Consider the following 20760-nt stretch of genomic DNA (forward strand, 5'->3'; position numbering starts at 1 on the left):
TTTAAACGTATAATGGGACTTTCTAATTTTGGTTTTTCTGAAACAAAAATAAACCATCGCGTTACTTGTGGGGTTCTTACCAAAACCATGAATACTTATGCCACGAGGTAATCATAGATTGCAATGTGATGCGTTGAGATAAAAAGAAAAATGATTAAAAATGCGTTGAGAGAATGTTGCTGAAAAATTCTTTCCAAGGACTAGAAATCCCTGAAACCATTACATTCATGGATCAAATTCGGTTCTTTCAAAAGTCATATATTCTACAACTAATGGCTGCCAGGTTTTGCTTCCAATATATTCTCATGTTAAGTGTCCTTCAAAAAAAATCTCATGTTATGTGAGAAGGTCGAAATTTGATGGGAAAGATATGAAAAGGTTTGTTGACTTACTGTTGGTCCGAAACCTGCATTTTCAGTCTTTAGCCCCACTTAAAAAGGAACCTGTCGTTTTTTCCATTAGATTTAAAACTTAAGTAGGAATAGTCAAGAGACTGCTGGGCACCATCAAGATTCAAGACTTTGTGACAGTGAGAGGTAAAGGATTAAATCTTATCTTCCATCGTATAATTGTCATTTAATTGTGACTGTCACTTCAAATGATTCCAATCGATAGAATTTTTCAACTGGCTCCTTCTCTCCTTAAGCTAGGTTAGGGTACAAAAAAAAAAAAAAAGTAAGAATAGTCAAACTTTGTTTAAATGGAATAATGATAAATTTACCAATTTTTCCTGAGGTTGAAATTGTTATAGGGAAACGTTGGGTGTCAAAATGAAAATCCTACATGTTTTCTTCTTCCTCAACAATCCAACAAACACTTCATAGCCACTAGATATTCTTAGGAAATTTCTCTTTGAATTGGCTTAAACCCGACCGTAAATATTTTTATCCAGGCAAACTTCAACTCTCCCCATGGATGAGTACAGAAATTTGAATCCCACAGAATAGAGTATTCTTCAGCCAATAGCAAGAAGAATATGCAGCCACAGTTCTCCATAATTAAACCTAAGATCACGGCTAAACCATGATGGAAGCTGCGACCTCTTCTCCTACTCTCTTTGTTGCATGACCTTGTTTGGAGAGTCATTTTTTTCAAAAAATTTATACGTTTAAGTGAATACAATTTTAAAATCACCGTTTTATTTCAAATATATCAAATTGTTATAGTATTTTTTTTATAAAAAATTCAGAAAATAGCAATCTGTTAGGATTTTTGTGGGCTAGTCATTTATGAGTTTGGTTTTTGTTATTGATTTTATTTGATGAAGACGAATAATACTGATTATGAAGAAGTGGAATTTGGCAGCTTCTTGTTTTTCTTCCCCACTTGCCAAGACTATAAATCTGGGGAGTCGCTGGCCAGGAAAGGGAGTGGGAATGGGAATGGGAACGGAGAGGGTAGTCAACAGTAGACACATAATCTTAATAGCAATTACAACTTTTATTATCGCTTTTTACATTTTTCATGAATACATGTTCTAATCACCTTTTTACTCGTATACATTAATACATCAAATTGTTATAATATATTTTTCTATAAAAAATTTTAAAAAATAGCAATCCAAACGGACTAGCATTTTATTTTAATTAAAAGCATAAAAGATTTAAATGTAAGTTTTCAAACCATAGATAGCTAACATGTACACTTGATTAACCACATGAGGGTTCTTTGTATTTTATCCAAAATTTATACTGTCTACTCTCTAGAGTTCCTGGGTGCCGGAACAGCCGTGGGTTGGTTTTGCTCCATTTTTTTTTATTCATTCCGATGCTTTTACTCCATTGTAGCACATAAATAAATGCATCTTACTCAAAGTCTTTTTTTTTTCATTTCACTGTCAAAAGTGAATACTTTTAAGAAAAAAATTTTCCATCTATAGCTTTATTTTCCTAAAATAGAAAAACAATGAGGACGCCAATTGGACCTTTTGGAATCTTTAGAATTTTTATTAAATCCAAGAAGATAAGATCATTTTTAAGGCGGCTAACCATAAGCTTTTGGACTGGTCTGAACTACCTAAAAGCATGTGACCAATTAAGGAACTCCAAGACGAGGAGAGAACTTTTGCTACCCCTTAAGTGTCATGATACACTTTGTATAGCTGATTGAGCCGTTGTTCAAATATTGTAAAGCCTAGTTTATTAATAAAATTATTTATCGTTTCTTAAAAAAAAAAAAAAAAGACCAATTAGGGAACTCAATTCATTACAGCTAAAGAAGCCCAGAAGTGGGCAACATATCTATGTGACATAGGGAAAAAAGTAGCTTGGCCTAGTAATTTGATATTCATAACGCGGTACTGCTTCTGTCATTGCTCACCTAAGGTAACAAATGCAAGTTTGAAGAATTTAATATAAAACTTTTTTATATTTTTCGTAAACATATTTTTTAATCACTTATTTATCTCATGTATATTATATTATTATAATATAATTTTCTACAAAAATTTCAAAAAATTAGCGATCCAAACAAGACCTGAGATTGGAGCTGTCCCGCACAAAAAAAAGAGGAAAAAGAAAAAAAGAATTGGAATTGAGTTCCCAAATTGGTCATGACGCATATAAAAAATAATGAAGAGAGTTAAAAAAAAAAAAAAACTCATAAGCGAGTCCAATAATCTAATGGACCAAATTTCACGCACGTGAGGCCAATTTATAAGGAGGCGTTTGGTACACTAGGTATGAAGGGAGAACGGATAGTATAATTGGTCTATGATACCGATTCCTAACTTGAACCGAACTTCTCCCAAGTGTTGCTTAATTTTTTCACATTGAACTAGATGGAAGAGCTCATCCAATTGTGTGGTCTGATCTGGGGTTTAGAAACACAGCTATAAATAAGGTCATCATACCTCAAAGATAGAATCATGATGGTCACCAAAAAACGGTCCCGGTGAGAGAAAATAAATAGTAAGTAGTATGTAGATTTTTGAAAAGTATTCATTCACCAACTCGTCTATTAGTACAATGTCGAATTAATTTGAAGCTGGCTTAAGTAGAAGAGAAATAAGTCAACACGAGTTGACTCAATTGATAATAATAGAATATTTTTTCACAAAACGTTGAGTATTTAAATTTCGCTATTGACGGATGTGAGGTTTATGTTGATAAGTGATCTGTAAGTACTCCTGTAAACGAGTACTATTTGATTCGAAAGACATATTCTGATCCTCCCTATGATGATAATTGGAGTCGAATCAAATTAAACATTTTTCTACAAAAACAAGAAGAAGAGAAATTAGTAGTACTACTTTTTAAGTGCATTAAAAAAAGAGTTGGTAGTGGCGACACCTGTCAGCAAGTGGGTGGGGGTTATTGCTTTTATGTTAAGTGGCCTAGGTTTATTGTGAACCTTTTAGGTTATCTGGTTCAGACTTTCTAGGAGGAAGAAATGATACCGAGGAAAGCTGTGGCTGATGTCTCTGTGAGGAAATTATGGAGATGTGATTGCCGATTGGGCCGATGGGGAGGGACCACTGACTCTCTCTCCTTCTGGTTCTGGAAGTAAATCAGGCGCGCCTTCCCCAGCTCAGCTCAACCGGGATGTGGGGCGCCCGTGGGAAGTAGACAACAAGCAATTTTCCAAAATTGGGAGGGGGCGCTGATTGGATGTCAACAATATGTACTCTACGGAGCAAGCAAGATGTCAAATGTACGTCGTGAGAGGAGAGTATTTGATCCTGCTTTGCATTTCAACAGTGCCAGCACATATAGGTCCTGACGTCCTGTACTCATGTTCTTGATGGGTGGTGTGAAGTCAGCTTTTTGTCATTTGGTAGTATTTCTCTCCGAGTGGGATCCTTTTATAAATCCATGGAAGTGTAATTTTATAGGTATTGCATTTTCCGTTTGCATTTTGTAGGGATCCTTTTATATACCCTGTTTGGATTGCATTTTTCGTCATTTTTCATGAAAAAATTACTGTAGCGATTTGATATATTTAAGGAAAAAAGATAATAGAGAAATGTGATCAAGGAAAACGACGTAATTTTTCGGCGAAAAACGGCAATCCAAACAAGGCCAAATCTTTAAAAAACACGGCAGTCAATCCAAATAAATCCAATTGAATGATGTTTGTCCATAATATCCCCTTTTACCTCTTCTCGACGACCAGATATCCATCATTGACAACCTCTATCATCTGCCACCGCTATCCACAATTGCTCTCGATACTTTATTTGAATTGCAATTTTGTAAGAAAATTTTTTTACAATTTTTATGAACATATTTTTTAATCATCTATTTATTTCACATACATTAATTATTTCATTTCAACAGTTCCAACATATATAGATCCTGGCGTCATGTACTCATGTTCTTGATGTGTGGTGTGAAGTCAGCTTTTTGTCATTTGGTATTTCTTTCCAAGTGGGCTCCTATATAAATCTATGGAAGTGTATTTTTTAGGTATTTGAATCAATTTTAAAATGTCTTTGTAACGATTGTTAATGTAACATTTGTATTTGAAAAAACTTATCTTTGAAAAACACGACAGTCAATCCAAATAGATCCAATTGAATGATGTTTGTCCAAAACTTACCTCTTCTCGACAACCCGTCATCCATCATTGATAACCTCTATCATCTGGCACCGCTATCCGCAATTGCCACCGATACTGTATTTTAACTGCAATTTTTTAAAGACAAATTTTTACATTTTTTTATAAATATATTTTTAATTATCTATTTATTTCGCATATATCAAATCATTGCGTTTCAAACCGAATAAGTTACATAAAAAAATGTTAGTGTAAAAAAAAAAATTACTATAATGTCAGTGCATAAAAAGTTAATCATTTTTTTTAAAATATATGTAATATACATGAGGTGAAAATGTACCTAGGAAATAATCTCCAACAAGATTTTCTATAAATGCAAACAGTCATAACAGAGTTTTTATAGACATTTTGTGCACCAAGAAAGGCCTAAGAATGTTGCCATAAAAATGGAAAAAAAAATATTATGTAGCGTCTATCTTCTAACAATTTTCACAGCCAATTCCGTCTCTAAATTCAGCCACGAACGAAACTCAGCAATTGGCCTTTATGTTCAAACTTCAGGTCCCAATAAATTTTCTCAAGCGTGACAAATTCGTACAGCGGTAACTTTTATTTGGATTGTCGGTGCCAATCACTTCACGAAACGGAATTGACGTTGCAACCACTTTGCTTGACATCATAAACATAATTTGATCATCCCCCACAAAAAGATATACAGAGAACACGTCCACATAATTTAGTGCGTGGTCATTTACGAACGAGTCTGCATCACAATATTCTATCCAATTGCAATGAGCCCTCTGGTGTGGTGCCCCGTGACATCCCCTGTTCCATAATGTTGGGCTCGTGGTTCTCATTGAGCCAAGAGTTTACCCTTAAAACCATAGAAAAGTGTTATATCCTCGTGTAGGGTGTTGTGTAATTGCACAAGCAATGTTTTCCTATCAAAGAAAGAAAAGAATGTTGGATTGAACATGTTGGCGATCTTTTATTGGTAACTCTAATTTAGGATATGTAACTGTTTCAGTGTACAGTACGTTATCATGTTTTTAAGGTTCTAAAAGGGTTAGGCTAGGCACAAATATGTAGAAGTAATTATACATTTACAGATTTGGCCACTAGACAATTAAGGTTTTTGAAAAATGAGTTCAAATGATGGCCATTTGTTCTTCTTTTTTTTTTTTTTAAATGTACCAAACATTTAAAGATTCTTCTTTTATTTTAATATTTTATTCTTATTTTGAATAAACCTATTATGTGAAGTTCGAAAGCTCGTTGAACTCAATTGAACTTTGCATATATATGTTTTTAAATTTTTGTTTATTAGTATAAAATATCTATTTTCTCCCTTGTTTAAAATCATATAAAATATAAATTTTTATTACTTAAACTCCAGTGGACTCTATTAAACTTTACTGAACTCAAATTAACCTCGTTTGGGCTCAATTCGATCGAGTTCTAGTAAGACAAAATAACATCGGACTCAAACTCGAGTTTGACTTTCGAGTTTAAACTCAAAATCAAACCCAAGTTCTTTAACTCGAGTCAAGTTAGAGTGTCGACTCGACTCGATTGCACGCATACCTTTGACTTGTATTGGAGCAAAGAACTTGGCTTGAATTCTGACATTCAAGATGATGAATAAATAAAAGATCCTGATCGCAGTTAATTGCTTTGCATCCGGTGCAGATATTTTTCTTGGAACTGAAATGGTCCTCCAATTGCCAGAGAAGGTTTGCTGGTTATATGATGTACAAACCCTTCGGTGGAAAACTCCAATTTTTTTGCGGCTAATTTTGCTTTCGGAACCTACAATGAATTAAAGCTGAAATAACCCATAATACAGAGGGGGGCTCCAAATTTAAGCTGAGTTGCAAAGATGGATTCCCAAGTTTAAGTGATCCAAGAATTCAGTTCGTGTTGCTGAGGATATCTTCTAAATCTTTTTTATTATTATTTTTGTTATTATTATCTCATTGTACAATCTTGGTGATAAAGCGCATAATTAATTAGCCAAATAGATGCCCCCTACGCGAGGAGTTTGGCTGGTAACCACATGCGGTAATATCCCGTAGGTCATCAGTTCGAATTCCGTTGTCCTTGAGCAGGGCTCTGCAAGTAGTCAGGAAGTGAATTAATCTGACTAAACTGAGTTAGCTGGTGCAGCTACGGTAAATGCACTTTGGCAACTCTTGACTTTTCAGAGGGCTAAACAAATATCTATCTGTTAATGTTCCTTGATTATGACAAGCACTCCATTCTTTTTGCTACTAATATAATAATTGGGACTGGGGGACCAAAAATAGATTAAAATGGTGCATGTCGTGTTCGGGGCGAGCATGACTTCCGCAATAAAATATTTTGAAAATTGACTCCAATTTCATAAGATTTTCTTTGTTCTTCCTTTCCTTTTGTTTTTATTCTGCCTACCAGAAAGTAAGGAGCAAAATTGGACGTATCTTTTAAGAAGAAAAATTAGAAATCATCAAAAAATTATAAATGAGAAATTTAAAATAAGTATAAGTTCCAAAGGATTAATTATTATGAATCCTAGTATAGTTGGAGGAATTGTGAAGGGGAAAAAAATTAGAATTGCCGTTTAGGAAGAGTGGATGTTTGAGATGAATTGAATGAAATTGGGAAGGATCAAAGATTGATGCGTGGTTGATGGAGAAATATATTGGCTTTAGGAGTTAGCTTCAGAATTATACATAATAATCCACCCCCCCCCCCCCCCCTCCTTATGTTCGTCATTGTTTACGATTGGGTGTACATAAATTAAAGTTGGTCTTTTATTCTGAAGCAGGAAACTTCCCGTTTCGTGTCAAACTAGTTGTCGTATGCAAGACAAGATTTTCTGTAAATTATGCTGATAATAACGACTAAACACTACTATTTCTTAATATATATTTTACCAAGAAAGTTCTCCATATTCTTTTCACCATTCTTTGAAAAGAAAGACATTTTTAATTAGCAGAAATAGTGCAGCCCCCCAAAAGACTATTAATAATTACTTATAGGCAAAGCTTCCAAAGGGCAAAGGCATGACTTTTCCAATTTGGGATTGATTGTTTCTTTTTCTTAGCATTTTAATGTTTGACTCACTTTTTCTTTCTCCTTTTTTGGGTTGTGGCTTCTAATGATGTGTTTTTGCTTTTGCTAATTTTGGTGATGTACTATTATTAAAGCAACGAGTTTCCATTCACTGCAAAAGAAGAATCAGCAGCTCAAAATAGCATTGCCAAATCCCTTTTGCTTCTTGATTGTACTAAATAGCGATAATGACTGCTCAATATATGCCTCACCACTTCAGCATCGTTTTATGATTAGTCCACGTAAAAAGCCTTCTGGAAGAGGCATTTACAACAATATCTTGTGCCTGTGGACAGGATTTTTAACCTTGCATTTATAAAAGTTTCTTTTTCATTTCATTGTCAATCCTTAAAAATGATGCTTAGATAGAAGAGTTTCACCACCTGCAATAATGAGTGCAAGCTACACAAAACAACTATATAACGGTGTATGTATAAAATAAAAAGATGATCGAAAATTGTGTTTAGGAAAAACTTAACAACTTTTCCAGGAAAAACTTAAGGCAATCAATAGTTCTAAAATTTCATGGCCCAAAACTGCAGGCAGGCTTGGACCGTGGGCCAAAATTTGGTGGGAGGCGACACTCGTAAAGTGTACCCTTTATAGAGCAGAGATCCTTGCATGCATCAATTGCATAAACACCTGCCAAGCTAGTAAAGGTACCAGTGACCTGATTTCATTCAAGGTCTAAAAGTACTTTTCCGTCTTGGAGTGCATCATACCCAATGTTATGTTTGGATTGCAAGTTTTAGCACGAAAAATTCCAAACTATTCCTTTGATACGTTTATCAATCATCTTTTTGCCTCAAATATATTACATCTTTTTGCCTCAAATATATTACATCGCGACGGCATGTATTACCCACCCAAGTAGAACGAACAAGCACCAACTCTTAAAGAGAGAGAGAGAGAGAGAGGGGGGTCAACAAACAATCACATTTCCAGGAACAAACTATACTCATGTCCATTCATCTCCTATCGAGGGCCAAAAAATTTATGCACTCAATATGAAAATGCACAGCAAATTCAGGCGCTGTCATCTGATTTCAACATCGTGGGCAAAATTTTGAATACTGCACGAAAACATTTGCAGAGCAAAGTGCAATTACAATATTCTAAACTGTCTTCAATCCCACTTCCCTCTCTCTTCAAACCAAGTAGGATGTTCAGAAGCAAAACTGCATTGAAGTAGGATGATCACAAGCAAAACTGCATCTGAACATTCAGGCATCTCAAAATTTATCCATCATGCATGCCATCCTGTGCTTCAGCTGCTGGCAGTTCTCTACGCAATAACTGGGGTAAAACGAGCGCTATAAGCAATGGGTTCTGCCTTAAACATGTTACAAAGTCATCCTTGCTGATTCTCCCATCGCCATCAGTATCAAATAAGGTGAAAAGCCCATGGATCTGCTAATTTCAAGTTTTAACAATGAGGGAAGACAAATTTGGGCTGAGTAAAAGAGAGACGGGAAATATAGGTTTTGAAACGTTACCCCATCAACATCTAAGTTAGGCATTACCAATGCAAGCGCATCTCCAAGCTGTGCAAAATGAAGTTACATGTTGAATGAGGTACTTGGGAAGTCTATGCTCAATGTAAGGGCCAAGAGGCTAAAATTCAGTATACCTCTTGCTCCGATATATACTCTGTTCCCTCGACATTACATCTTACAAATGCCAATTCACAGAAATGTCGAAATAAAGGCTGCTTCAGAATGTGAGCTGATCCGAGCAAGAACTGAAAGTAATCAACATACCCCGTCAAGCTGTAATTTGAACTAAGTGGACTAGCTCATACATTACTCCACCCAAAATTGGAGATACACGAGCTAGTCCCGGACAAAATACTGAGACGAAATTGGAGATACACAAGAGCAAATGAAGTTCATTGTTTACATAAATTTCATGTTTCTCCTCCTCAGGATGAAACGAAATATCCAAATGCTACACGAAATGCATTAAGAATCAATCCTATAATATATACACTTTGCAGCAAACAGTTAAAGGGACACAACACAAGCAGTCTGCAGGTATATCTTACAAAGTGGAGGCTGTTAGAAAGTTGCAACTTCTATTAAACATTAAACCATTGATCTCTAGTCTAAACAACTCCTCATAACATTAAACCACCAAGAGACACATTCAGAAAAGAATTGCAAGCTGAAAATGAACTTTCTATATCAGAAACCTATGTGCCCTAAAGTGAGTAATCAGTTTGATCATAGCACCAAGATGATCTCCAATAGGGTATATCAGTTTATGCGTACGATATAAGTTCTACTAATATATTTCAAACTCCATACGTGTCTAAGAGGGAAATAGAACATGTGAATTGACGAATAAATAACCAGATTTAAGAGTGGTTACCTGTTTAAATGTTATTTTACCAGTCTTCTGCACATCAATGAATTGAAATATCTGCAAGCCAGTAATACACTTAGATTCTTTCAAATGAAGCCAATAAGTGAAGGTGAACTCTCAAATAATCAACAATATTGGATTCCATATTCAAGATCAGTAAGTAAGTGATACATGGTCGAAAGTCATGTGTTCTTGCATTTGATAAAGTACAAATCAATATGAAACACAATAATGGTGAATCTATCAGCATAAGTTGGAGTGAGGCGGTGGGCTCTAATCTAAAAGCACCCCCAGAACACAATAAACCTAACATCTAGAGATTCGTGTAATTAGCCCCTCCCAACACCTGTACTCAATAATACCAAACAGTCCATTGGACACTTTAACCATCAATTAACACTTACCATCAAAACTTAATACATCACAAATCACAAAAGCAATGAAACTCAGTTGTAGTTAATAGAGGATTGAAATATGCTCGGTAACCGACCTTTTCAGAAAGAGCACAAGGTTTTAGTCTGAGAATCCTGAGGAAGTCATGAAATGTGACATGTCCACTGCGAACAATTGAGTACTATTAATACAGTATTAATTTCAAGTTAAAGAACCAGTGTTCACAAGTAAACGCTCATTTTTTTTCCTTCCCTTGAAAAAATAGAAATCCAGGTAGTCTTGAACAAGCCATGAAGGGTGGAGAGGTGAGGATAGGGAAGGAAATATATGGTAGCAGTGTCTCATCCTTGAATAGTATCGACCTAAGCAGCTAAGGATAGAGCAACAAAATAATCCAGAGTTTTAACAATGAAAAGAAACAGGCAGACTATATCAAGGAAAACATATACCAAAAACTTATAGTCAGAAAATGGGAAAAGAGAAAACAGATCTGCAGTACAGACTTCACCTAGAAAAACTGGTACAATAGCCATTGCAATTATTGTATCCACAGAGACATGCCATAACATATTCATACACTTGAAAGCAAAGACAACAATTACCTATCTAATATCATAAAGAAAACAAAATTCTCTTGTAAACAACTTCCTGGAAGTCCTTAAAACAACATCAACCGAATTCCTTTGCAACCACTGACAGGAATAATATAAACAGCATCAATTATACATCATCAGTCATGGTTGATATACGACACTACGACGCAAATGGCAAAGGTCATTGTATTATACTCCAATAATATAAGTTGGATTTCCCAAAGGATATGCACAAAATTAGACAGAGTTGTCATGTGAAGTACAAGTTGTATCCAAGTGTTAAAAAAAAAAAAAAAAAGGAAAAAATTTCGTTGCAACTAGAAAGGTAGCTCAGTTCAACTGACAATACACATGGTTTCATAAAATCCAAGAGAAACAGTTTACAAAAGATCAGTCTATCTGAGTTTAGGTAGAATCAATAATCAATCTAGTATACCTGGAATCAGGGTTCATTGAAAGAAATTTGTCCAGAAGGTCAACAGCTTCCAAAGTGCTCAAACGGAACGACTGAGAAACGTAAACAGAACAAAGTTATGATAAACATTCATCTAAGCCTATTAGGTATACAAGTTCCTAAATACTGCGAGTAGGAAGTGGAATTAATACAATGAATTCAAAAGCATCAAACCTCTGTTTCTCAACAAAAGATGTAGATGCTAAAAACTAATTCTTGTTGCTGCAAATTGAGACAAGTAGAGACAGTCAAGAAAATTAGACTCACTGATTCAATCCAAGCCATTTCAACCATATAGAGAGAGGGCTTGTCCTGGCAAAGCAGATAAATGTCAGAGGTAACACACACAAAAGTTAGCCGGAAAGAAACGCAACTCGATATACTCGATATACAACAAGATACGTGAGTTTGTTCTCCATCTATTGGTCAATCAAGCAAAGCAAGGAACATGAACCTAGATCTTGCAAAAGTTTAGCATTTGGAAATCGGAACATTAGCTCTATGAAACTGCAGAACAGTAGGCCACTTAGATGTGAATACAATCTATTCTTTCCAACCACCTCAGAAAAAATAAAATAACAATAATAATAACAATAATGATGATGATGATGATGATAATTTTTCACCCTAAACAAAGTCATGCAAAGATTCATTATGAAATTTCTCTACAGTATACAATGATGTAAAACTTAAAACAAGCATACCGCAGACCTGCTTGAATTCAGATGCCTTAGTCATAAGCATCAAATCTCCATAAGAGTGTGATGTTTGAACAACATTGAGAGCAGTTGCGATAGCATGGCTAGTCTGCAGCATAACATGTTCATAGATAGCTAAGTAATGAATTTTTAGCCATAAATGATATATAAATAAAACTATTTACTAAAATTTCTAGAAAAAATAAAGTTACAAACCCAAGACAGATTCATATGCCATTTTTATATTGTCCATGGACCATGATGGAAAGTAATATAATAATTTCAACTGGGTAATTAGAGATTCCATCCAGGAGCTACACAAAGAAGGTAATAACATCTGAAGCAAAAAGGACAGCCCATGAGAGGGACTGCTGGATCTCAACCTTTAGAAACACTCTTGCAAAAGATACTGCTTCCCGTAGTTATGCATAACAAAAGTGAAATGCTAGTGGACATGGACCCAGCTAAAATGATACCCGCAGCAGATATAAAAGGTACTTGTGATTGGATATGATTAAGAAAATATTGAGACTAAAAAGAAAAACTATTCAACAGCAAACTATGCCGAGGGAAATAAGAATGAGTAATACAGCGCTCAAATTTTACGGAGAAGTTCAATGCAATAAGTTTCTATTCACAAAGATTTTTGGAAAGGTACAATTTTATTAGCAAAAACCACCAGAATTCTTGCACAATATTGATCTCCAATAAATATTACAGCTTGGGCAGTGGCAAACCATGTGTCAGATGTACCAAATCTTGAGATCTAACAAAATTCAAATGCTGTTTTGGAGTTCACCAGCACGACAAAATTGCAAAAGAATAAAATTTCTACATCATGCTTAAAGTATCAAAAGAAAATGTACGATTTAACTTACCCTCTGAGCAAGTTGGACAGCATTTTCCTTCACATTTTCCAGTGCTGACACAACAGGAAGATATTCAACCTGTGTTTTTAAGAAGAAATGGAAATCACACTGGGTCAATAAAGAAGGTGTAAATAAGAGGTAAAGAAAAGAGTGAAAGAAAGATTTCAAAATTGAATTGATCAGATATGAGAAAGAAGTTCGAATAGATCCAATTTATATGTCTGTGCAGGGTGTGTTTTGTTAGCAGAACTCTCCTATCATTGTCTTCACAGAGAAGATTTTTCCAAAATAACTATTGTAGTTCATATGGAAATGCTAGCAGATGATATAGGTTGAATACATCAAATACTAACACTTCAATGATTACAAGGAGGACAAATCTTTCGTCAAAAACAGTGGTAGAATTCGAAACAACTATACAACCATGTTGCTAAACATAACAGGCAAGATGAATACTGCACTAGGAACTTTAAGTAAAGGACATAAAAAACCAAGTTTGTGAGAGAAAAGAACTGCAAGAAATAAATTCAAACTGAAGCCAACTGGAACTTTACTAGCCAAAGTGAAAGAATTACAAAACCAAGATAATGAAACATCTGTTAAGTAGTTGTCTTCACAGGAGTCAAGTCAATACATAGAGATGCATCACGCAAGCAAGGTAGAGCATATAGAAAAACTGCGAAGGAAATAAAAGTGGAGAGATAAAAGATTTTTACTCAAAATATAAAGCACAAAAAGCTGGCCAAATAAAGGATAAATGGTCAGGTGAGATTTAATATGAGACAACAAGCACCCTCTTTTCCACACCCACACCTCCTTGCATCCCCAAGACAGACAGTCACACAGGGCAATGACATGGAGAAACACACACAGAGATAGAGAGAGAGGGGGTACCTCCATGAAATTGTGGAACTGTGTGAACATCCTAAACATTAGCTTTGCCAATGAAATATTTCCCCTAAACAAACAAATAAAGCAAAATGAAGTATAGTCTTCAACAAGCTATTTCAAAATACAATTGCTTTTTTGAGGATGAAGGGATTGGGGAGTTATATTTCTGAAAGTGTTTTCTTGGAAAAAGCATACCATGATTGGTCAAAATGCACATGGGGATAGTGGACAATCACTGGCTGTATAGGATAACCAGGGATAAAAGCACCAAGTTGGAAAGAAATTATAGCTCTTCCATTTGTTGTCGTTCCCTCGGGAAATAAAAGCAGTCGAGGAAATTGATCGCAAGAAGCCTTTCTCTGTATTCAGATCCTCGAAAGCATACATCTGTATCAAATAGCTTATACATTGATAGAGCATTCAAAGCATGAACATTATTTGCCCTTAAACACTAAAAGATTCACACAAGCTCAGTACACATTTTTTAATTTGTTATTTTAATCTGTGACCCAAATAGCTATTTTCAAGATTCATCATGTGACCCACATGAATAGTACCCACACATACATACAAATACAGAGAGAGAGAGAGAGAGACTACAAGTTCGTTCCTAAATTTACTAAGCAAAAAACAATGCACTAAACATGGAAGCTATGCAGACCAACACATGGAAGAAGTACCCAGTTTCTATCCAGGCGAGAACAGACAAGGAAACATCAACTCTGTGAACAATTAGCACTATCGCATTATAAAAAGACTCTTGACTATTCAAACCATAAAACAGCTCCATGCATTTAACCATCACGGAACCGTAAAAAAGCATGTACTATTGATCAAGTACAGAATGAAAATCACCACAAGCAAGTATGAGCAAGTACAAAATTTGACACAAATAGAGCTTTTGATAGCTTATGATCATGTACAGAATGAAATAGAGTGAAAAGCAGTTTCAAGTGTCAGAAAAGATTTTTGTACTTAGTTAGTTGAAGTCTTTCCTATTCAAATATTTAACAAACTATACTTTGTTCCAGTCAATTTGTTGTGCATTTTTATTGAACAACTTAAAATGAATTTCCTGAATAATACTCTTGGATATTCACAAAATTACTAAATCATTCATGTCATTAATGGTAAAGATGCTACATTTAAGATTAAGCCTACAATATTCAGAAGATAACATTCAAACAAGGCCCTCATACTTGCATAAACTACACCCAGAAACGTCACTAGCAAGAGAAACATGTATTAACAGTTCCTTACTACATTTAATTGCAAACCATGGAAGCAAGGCAAGTCAAGCCAAGTCAAATAGCAGAGGCCTATTAATAACTCATCCCATAAAAAAAAAGGTGAACAGTTTATGTAAAACCTGTCTACCTTTATTTCATTTACAGCATGCTTCCTTGATGAGTGTGAAAATCTATTCACATATATAACCTGAAAATAGAGGCAAAAAAATAAAAATAACAATGCATTCTTTCAAATAAGAAAGTTGAATTCAACAAGTACAGAGTATATAATCTTGAACTTGAATTCAGAATTTGCTGACGAAACCTAACAGTGCAATCATATAAAAGTTCTCAATTACACGTAATCAGTTAATTGTTTGTCCTGTTACCTGCATTGCTCTAATGATGGTACCAACAAAAGGCATGGAGTCATGGGACTCGGACGCAACAATGGTAGGAAATAGCTCGTAGAAGAAGAAGATAGGTTCAATATATGATACATGATTAGATACAACTATAGGAGCAATCTCTCTCGGAGCAGGTCTCCCTTTTCGTCTGATCCAATGGTAACTGCAGTATTCAAAATTGCAGACTTTAATAAGATTTCATCAAATAGGAGGCAGGAAAAGCACTTCAAGCATCTTTTTTCTGTTCTGAAACTTCAATGCACTTTTCATTTCTGGAAAAAGTTTAAACAAGGATGTGTGGTTATAAAAGGACGACAAGCAGAGAGAATGCCACTATTCCCCAAGTTTTGTTGCCTATATCATAATTGGTCATATATATGCATTCTCAACTGCTCAACCAATTGGCATTATCTAGAATCAGCAAAGGGTTGTCAGTCGCAGCTGAACAAGCACAATTCAAAAAGAATTCCTTTTTAGAAAATTTACAATGCTTTCGGACGCTAAAAATGCCAAGACTTCCAAGTTAGCTGAGACATTGACATTATAGATTTCTAACTAAACAGCCAAGGATAAACATAGCAGTCATTTCTCACAGATGGTCAATATTTTCCTAGAACACATCTAAAACAATGAGAAAAATGCAGGGAACATCCTAAAAAGAGAAAAAGCTTCAACCCAACACTTAAAAAAATCAAACTGGCTGCCACCAAGAAAAAGTTCACTCTTTCGAAAAGTTTAAAACATTGAATTACTTCCAACAGTTTGCAGATTTTTTACACCAGAATGATACATATCTGCAGGTTCAAGTAGTAGTATCTACTCCTTTTGACTGTAATTATCTCCTGGAAGAAAAAGCCTTAAAAAGATCATTTGGACATGCTGTAGTTTAAAGTGATTCCCCACTCAGCACACAACTCGTTTCAAACAAGTGCAAAATAAAGGATTTCCACAGGTAGACAATTTCTAAAGTCTAGATTGGTAGCTTATCACTGAAGGCAAAGCATAAATGTACTCATTCCATTAATGAAACACCTCAAATTCAAAATTACAAAAATTCATTGCTTCTCTCACAATCCCTTCTTTTAACTATGTGTACCTCAGGAAGCATAGCAAACTTCCATTTACATATATCACAAATGTACACAATCTGTACTTTTTTCCCTCAGCTGCATCAAGTGCAATGCCACAAGATCAGGTTCCAGACAAAATTCCTCATCGCTATTTGCCTTCAACTAAAAGACCAAAAAAATATTTATTCAACAAAATCAAACCTTTCTTAATCTAATTGCATCAGGAAAACTTTAGGCCCTTTGATCTTATCTTCCAATATACGCAACTCTTGGGAGACGTTGGTCTAAGACACACTTTGACATCTTGGACAGCATCCCCATACATTTATGTCCGGTACTTTGTGATTCCAACAATAAAAATGGTTTCACTTGTATCAACATTTAATTCTCCTTTTGGGTATCTCCCCAAATAAACCCCACGTTTTCTTCTTTTTATTTGTCCTATGAAAAGTGGCCCCCTTTTATGTGTTAAAATAGTACCCCATTACTTCTTTACTTCTTTTCAAAAACGTCTATCCACAGATAAAACTTTTTAATTAACTAAATCTTGCACAACCAAGCCGTAAAAAGATATCTCTAATAGCAAGGCCGATTCTTCTTTCTGGTTATTTCTTACTAACAATAATAGTAGTAAAAAGAAGAAAAACATCTTCTTTACACTACCTCCCTCAAGAACTCTGAAAAAAAAATTGTAGGCAAATTTCTTATCTGACAAACTTGTTACCTAAAATTACAAAACTTTCCAGTGAACATAATAATCCTTTTTTGTACCCCGTTTCGTTTTTTTTTTTTTTGTGTCCCCTTTCCCAATATCACTGCCATGAATTGAAATCAAATCAGACCAAACCAGCTAATAATTTGCAGCAAAATAAAATCAGCAACCAAAGTAATAACTTCCCTTCAACCCACCACCACACACACAACCCCCCCCCCCACCCCCCAACACCCACCCAAACAAAAAAAAGAAGCAAATTATGGAGAAATTGAAGAAAGTTGCATACCCAAAAGAAAAGAGGATGCAACGGGAACAGAGTCGGGTGACCCACATGAGCCGACACCTCCATTTAGGCATTGGATTTTGCTTATCTTCCCAGCCCCGAAGAGCGCAGACAGTGGCCACGTACCCCACCGTCAAACACAGCCCAAACAGCACCAGCCTCAACGCAGCTATGGGCAAGCACACCACAATCTTCACCCATTCATACAACCCATCAATACCAAGAGTGTAGTTTTTGAAAGGGTCCACCGTCGTGGGCCCAGGCACCTCAAATCCGTGAGCCCCAAGAAACCCATATGGGTTCTCTTCATCAAAGCTCGAATCTTGATTATGATTGTCGAATGGCGGTTGAGCCTGGGAGGGTGGGTTTTCATGGACAGTGATGACGGTGTGGGGCACGTTGTCGAGAAGAGGAGCGGAGAGGGTCTGGTCTGCTGCCATGGAGGAGGTGGTGGACGGCGGTGGTTGGTGGAGGTCAAAGACTTGACCTGAGACGAGTGGAACACAGACGTGGAGAGACAGAGACGGAGAAAGGGAGGCAGGAAGTGATTTTGGTTTAGTTTTCAGTTTTCGGTTTTCAGACAGGTCTCCGGGATATGTGGGTGGTTAGCGGTGGTCTGTGGATTTCTTTTGCGTTTGCTTTTTCAGAAGAAAAGAAAAAAATGGAAAAATCGTGCGTGGACTTTGTGGATTGTTTACTATTTCGTAAATAAAGGAAGCATTGGCTCCGTCCACGTGCATCGCAGGTGACGACTGCACCTTTCCTTTTTTGTCATTTAACCTTTGGGTTGATCCGATCCTTTCCCATCATATGGTTAACAAAAAAAAGAGCCAACAAAAAATGCTAAAAGATAGTAATATGATTTTAAACAAATATCTAACTGATTTTATAAAATCGAAAAAAAAGAAATAAATCCAAGAAAAATCAATTAAGAATAAGCCCATCGTATGTTATTATTGTATGTTACAACTATTAGTTTTGTAGCATAAGTACATAAACGAGAAAGTTTTATGTCCATCATAACCAATTATTACTTGTTTATGTTGATCATAACAAATTCAAACCATTTTACGTACACTAAAAAAAATGGTAATATTGAAACTAAAATTTTATCCCTTTTACATTTTCTTCAAAGAGGCTTACAAACATTATATAAAAAAAATATAAATTCAAAAAAGATAAATTAAATTTTTAGCATTGAAATAGGCCTAATAGCCAAAAGAGGGCGCTTAGAATTATTCCCACGGTAAGGTTCAAGTTCGAATCTTAAGGTGGCGTTTGGTTCGCACATCGGAATTGGATTCGGATTCGGAATTGGATATCTTGGGTTTGGAATGAGGTCATTCATTCCAATACATTTGTTTGGTTCAAGTACCTGGAATGTGTATCATTACTATAGTTGATGTTTGGTTCGTCGACTCTTTCGGAATGGAATATAATAAATATATTATAAATCACATTGTAAATGATAGTTATTGACTCTTTGTAAATGAGATATAGGAAATTTTTACTAATTAAATATATTAGTATAAATGTATTAGTAAATTTAGTCTAACTGATTAATAATTTCTATTAGTAAACATGTATAATTATTAGTATAATTGATAATATTAATTATATTACACAAATTAATATACATTATATAATATATATAACTAATATTATTATTATTATAAGTTTGTAACTAATTAAATTAAATATTATATATATATAATTAAATATAAATATACAAATGTTATAATATAAATATACAATTATAATTATATAATATATACAAATATTTTATATAAATGCAATATATATTACATATTAAATATAGTTGTTATTATATATTATTATATTTAAAATAATAATAATTATTATTATTATATAATTTATTAATATTACATACATGTATATATTATAATTATACGCACATATAATATACATTTATAAATATACATATACATTATAAATATATTATTATATAATATTAATAAATTTATAATATATATTATATAAGTATAATTATATTTAACTAAATAATTATAATATATAATATAATAATATAATAATATCATTATTATAAGTTTGTAACTAATTAAATTAAATATTATATATAATTAATTATAATTATATGAAAGTTATAATATAAATATATAATTATAATTATATAATATATAAATATTAATTGTACTAATATTTTATATAAATATAATGCATATTAATTAGATATAGTTATTATATATTATTATATTTAAGATAATAAATATAAATATAATTATATAATTTATTAATATTATATACATGTATTTATTTTAATTATATGCACATATAATATACATTTATAGATATACATATATATTATAAATATATTATTATATTATATTAATAAATTTATAATATATATTATATAAATATAATTATATTTAACTAAATAATTATAATATATATTTATATAATGTACTAATATTATAATTATAATATATTATATATATGTATATATTATAAATATAATATATATAAATATTAATTATATCATTGTATAATTATAATATGTAATTGGATTTGTTTCTTGGAATCAAACTTGGGAATCGGACAAAACCCACCAAAATACTTGGGAATGGAGAAACACCAAATTTTTAGAAATCATTCCAATATTTCAATTCCCATTCCAGTGAACCAAACACCATTTATGGGGTTCATTCCATTCCCCGAATCCGATACCCTCTTACCAAACGCCCCCTAAATGTAGTAACTTGGGAATGGGAAGGATAATAAATACTAATAGCTAGTTTGGGAGTTGAGGATAGAAAAGAAAAGATGAGAAAGGTTAAGTTATGAGAGAAAAAAAAAGGATAAAAAAAAAAAGAAGAGAAGAGATTTTAATGTTGTTTGGGAGTTTAAAAAAGAAAGGAAATGTTTTTAGACACATTGGTCAATAAAAATTTTATTCAATAATTTTTTAAGGATAGAAGGAGCAATTTCAAAATTTTTTGTAGGCTCTCTCCACGACTTCCCTTTGCTTTCTGCCCGATTTGGGATGGAAAAATTTTTTAACTGTAGCCTTCTTTTCTTTTCTATTTTACTAGATCCCTCAAACATTGAAAACATTTACCTTTCTCTTTCCTTCTTTTCTTTTCTCGTCAAATCTTATCTCCCAAACTAGCCCACAAGTGATATTACGACAGGAGAAGAAGGAAAAGCGTTTGTGAAATTATCACT

General features: G+C 33.9%; 1 protein-coding gene across 2 annotated transcripts; it reads right to left on the bottom strand.

The window, feature by feature from the left end:
* Positions 1–8504: 8504 nt before the first annotated feature.
* On the bottom strand, positions 8505–18210 carry LOC113763190 (lysophospholipid acyltransferase LPEAT2). Of its 2 annotated transcripts, XM_027306933.1 has the most exons (14): positions 17560–18210; positions 15471–15651; positions 15230–15289; positions 14048–14211; positions 13856–13919; positions 12971–13039; positions 12106–12201; positions 11662–11706; positions 11377–11447; positions 10445–10511; positions 9961–10011; positions 9221–9331; positions 9087–9134; positions 8505–9000 (listed from the first exon to the last, which is right to left on the bottom strand). In XM_027306933.1, the coding sequence occupies exons 1-14, from the start codon at positions 17994–17996 to the stop codon at positions 8830–8832; spliced, it is 1635 nt and encodes a 544-aa protein (XP_027162734.1). In that variant the 5' UTR covers positions 17997–18210; the 3' UTR covers positions 8505–8829. The 2 variants fall into 2 exon arrangements, with proteins under 2 accessions (XP_027162734.1, XP_027162735.1); XM_027306934.1 differs by lacking the exons at positions 8505–9000; positions 9087–9134; positions 9221–9331; positions 9961–10011; positions 10445–10511 and adding an exon at positions 10518–10717.
* Positions 18211–20760: the final 2550 nt, after the last annotated feature.

Source organism: Coffea eugenioides, chromosome 2, assembly GCF_003713205.1.
Source record: "Coffea eugenioides isolate CCC68of chromosome 2, Ceug_1.0, whole genome shotgun sequence".
In the NCBI taxonomy this organism is placed as follows: domain Eukaryota; kingdom Viridiplantae; phylum Streptophyta; class Magnoliopsida; order Gentianales; family Rubiaceae; genus Coffea; species Coffea eugenioides.

Excerpts from the sequence above, each read along its gene's own strand:
- LOC113763190 (XM_027306933.1), bottom strand. The coding sequence starts at position 17,996 with ATGGCAGCAGACCAGACCCTCTCCGCTCCTCTTCTCGACAACGTGCCC. Across the intron at positions 14,212-15,229 it reads ATGCTGTAAATGAAATAAAG|AGAAAGGCTTCTTGCGATCA; the intron begins GTAGACAGGTTT and ends ATCTGAATACAG. Across the intron at positions 9,332-9,960 it reads GTAAAATAACATTTAAACAG|TTCTTGCTCGGATCAGCTCA; the intron begins GTAACCACTCTT and ends GATTACTTTCAG.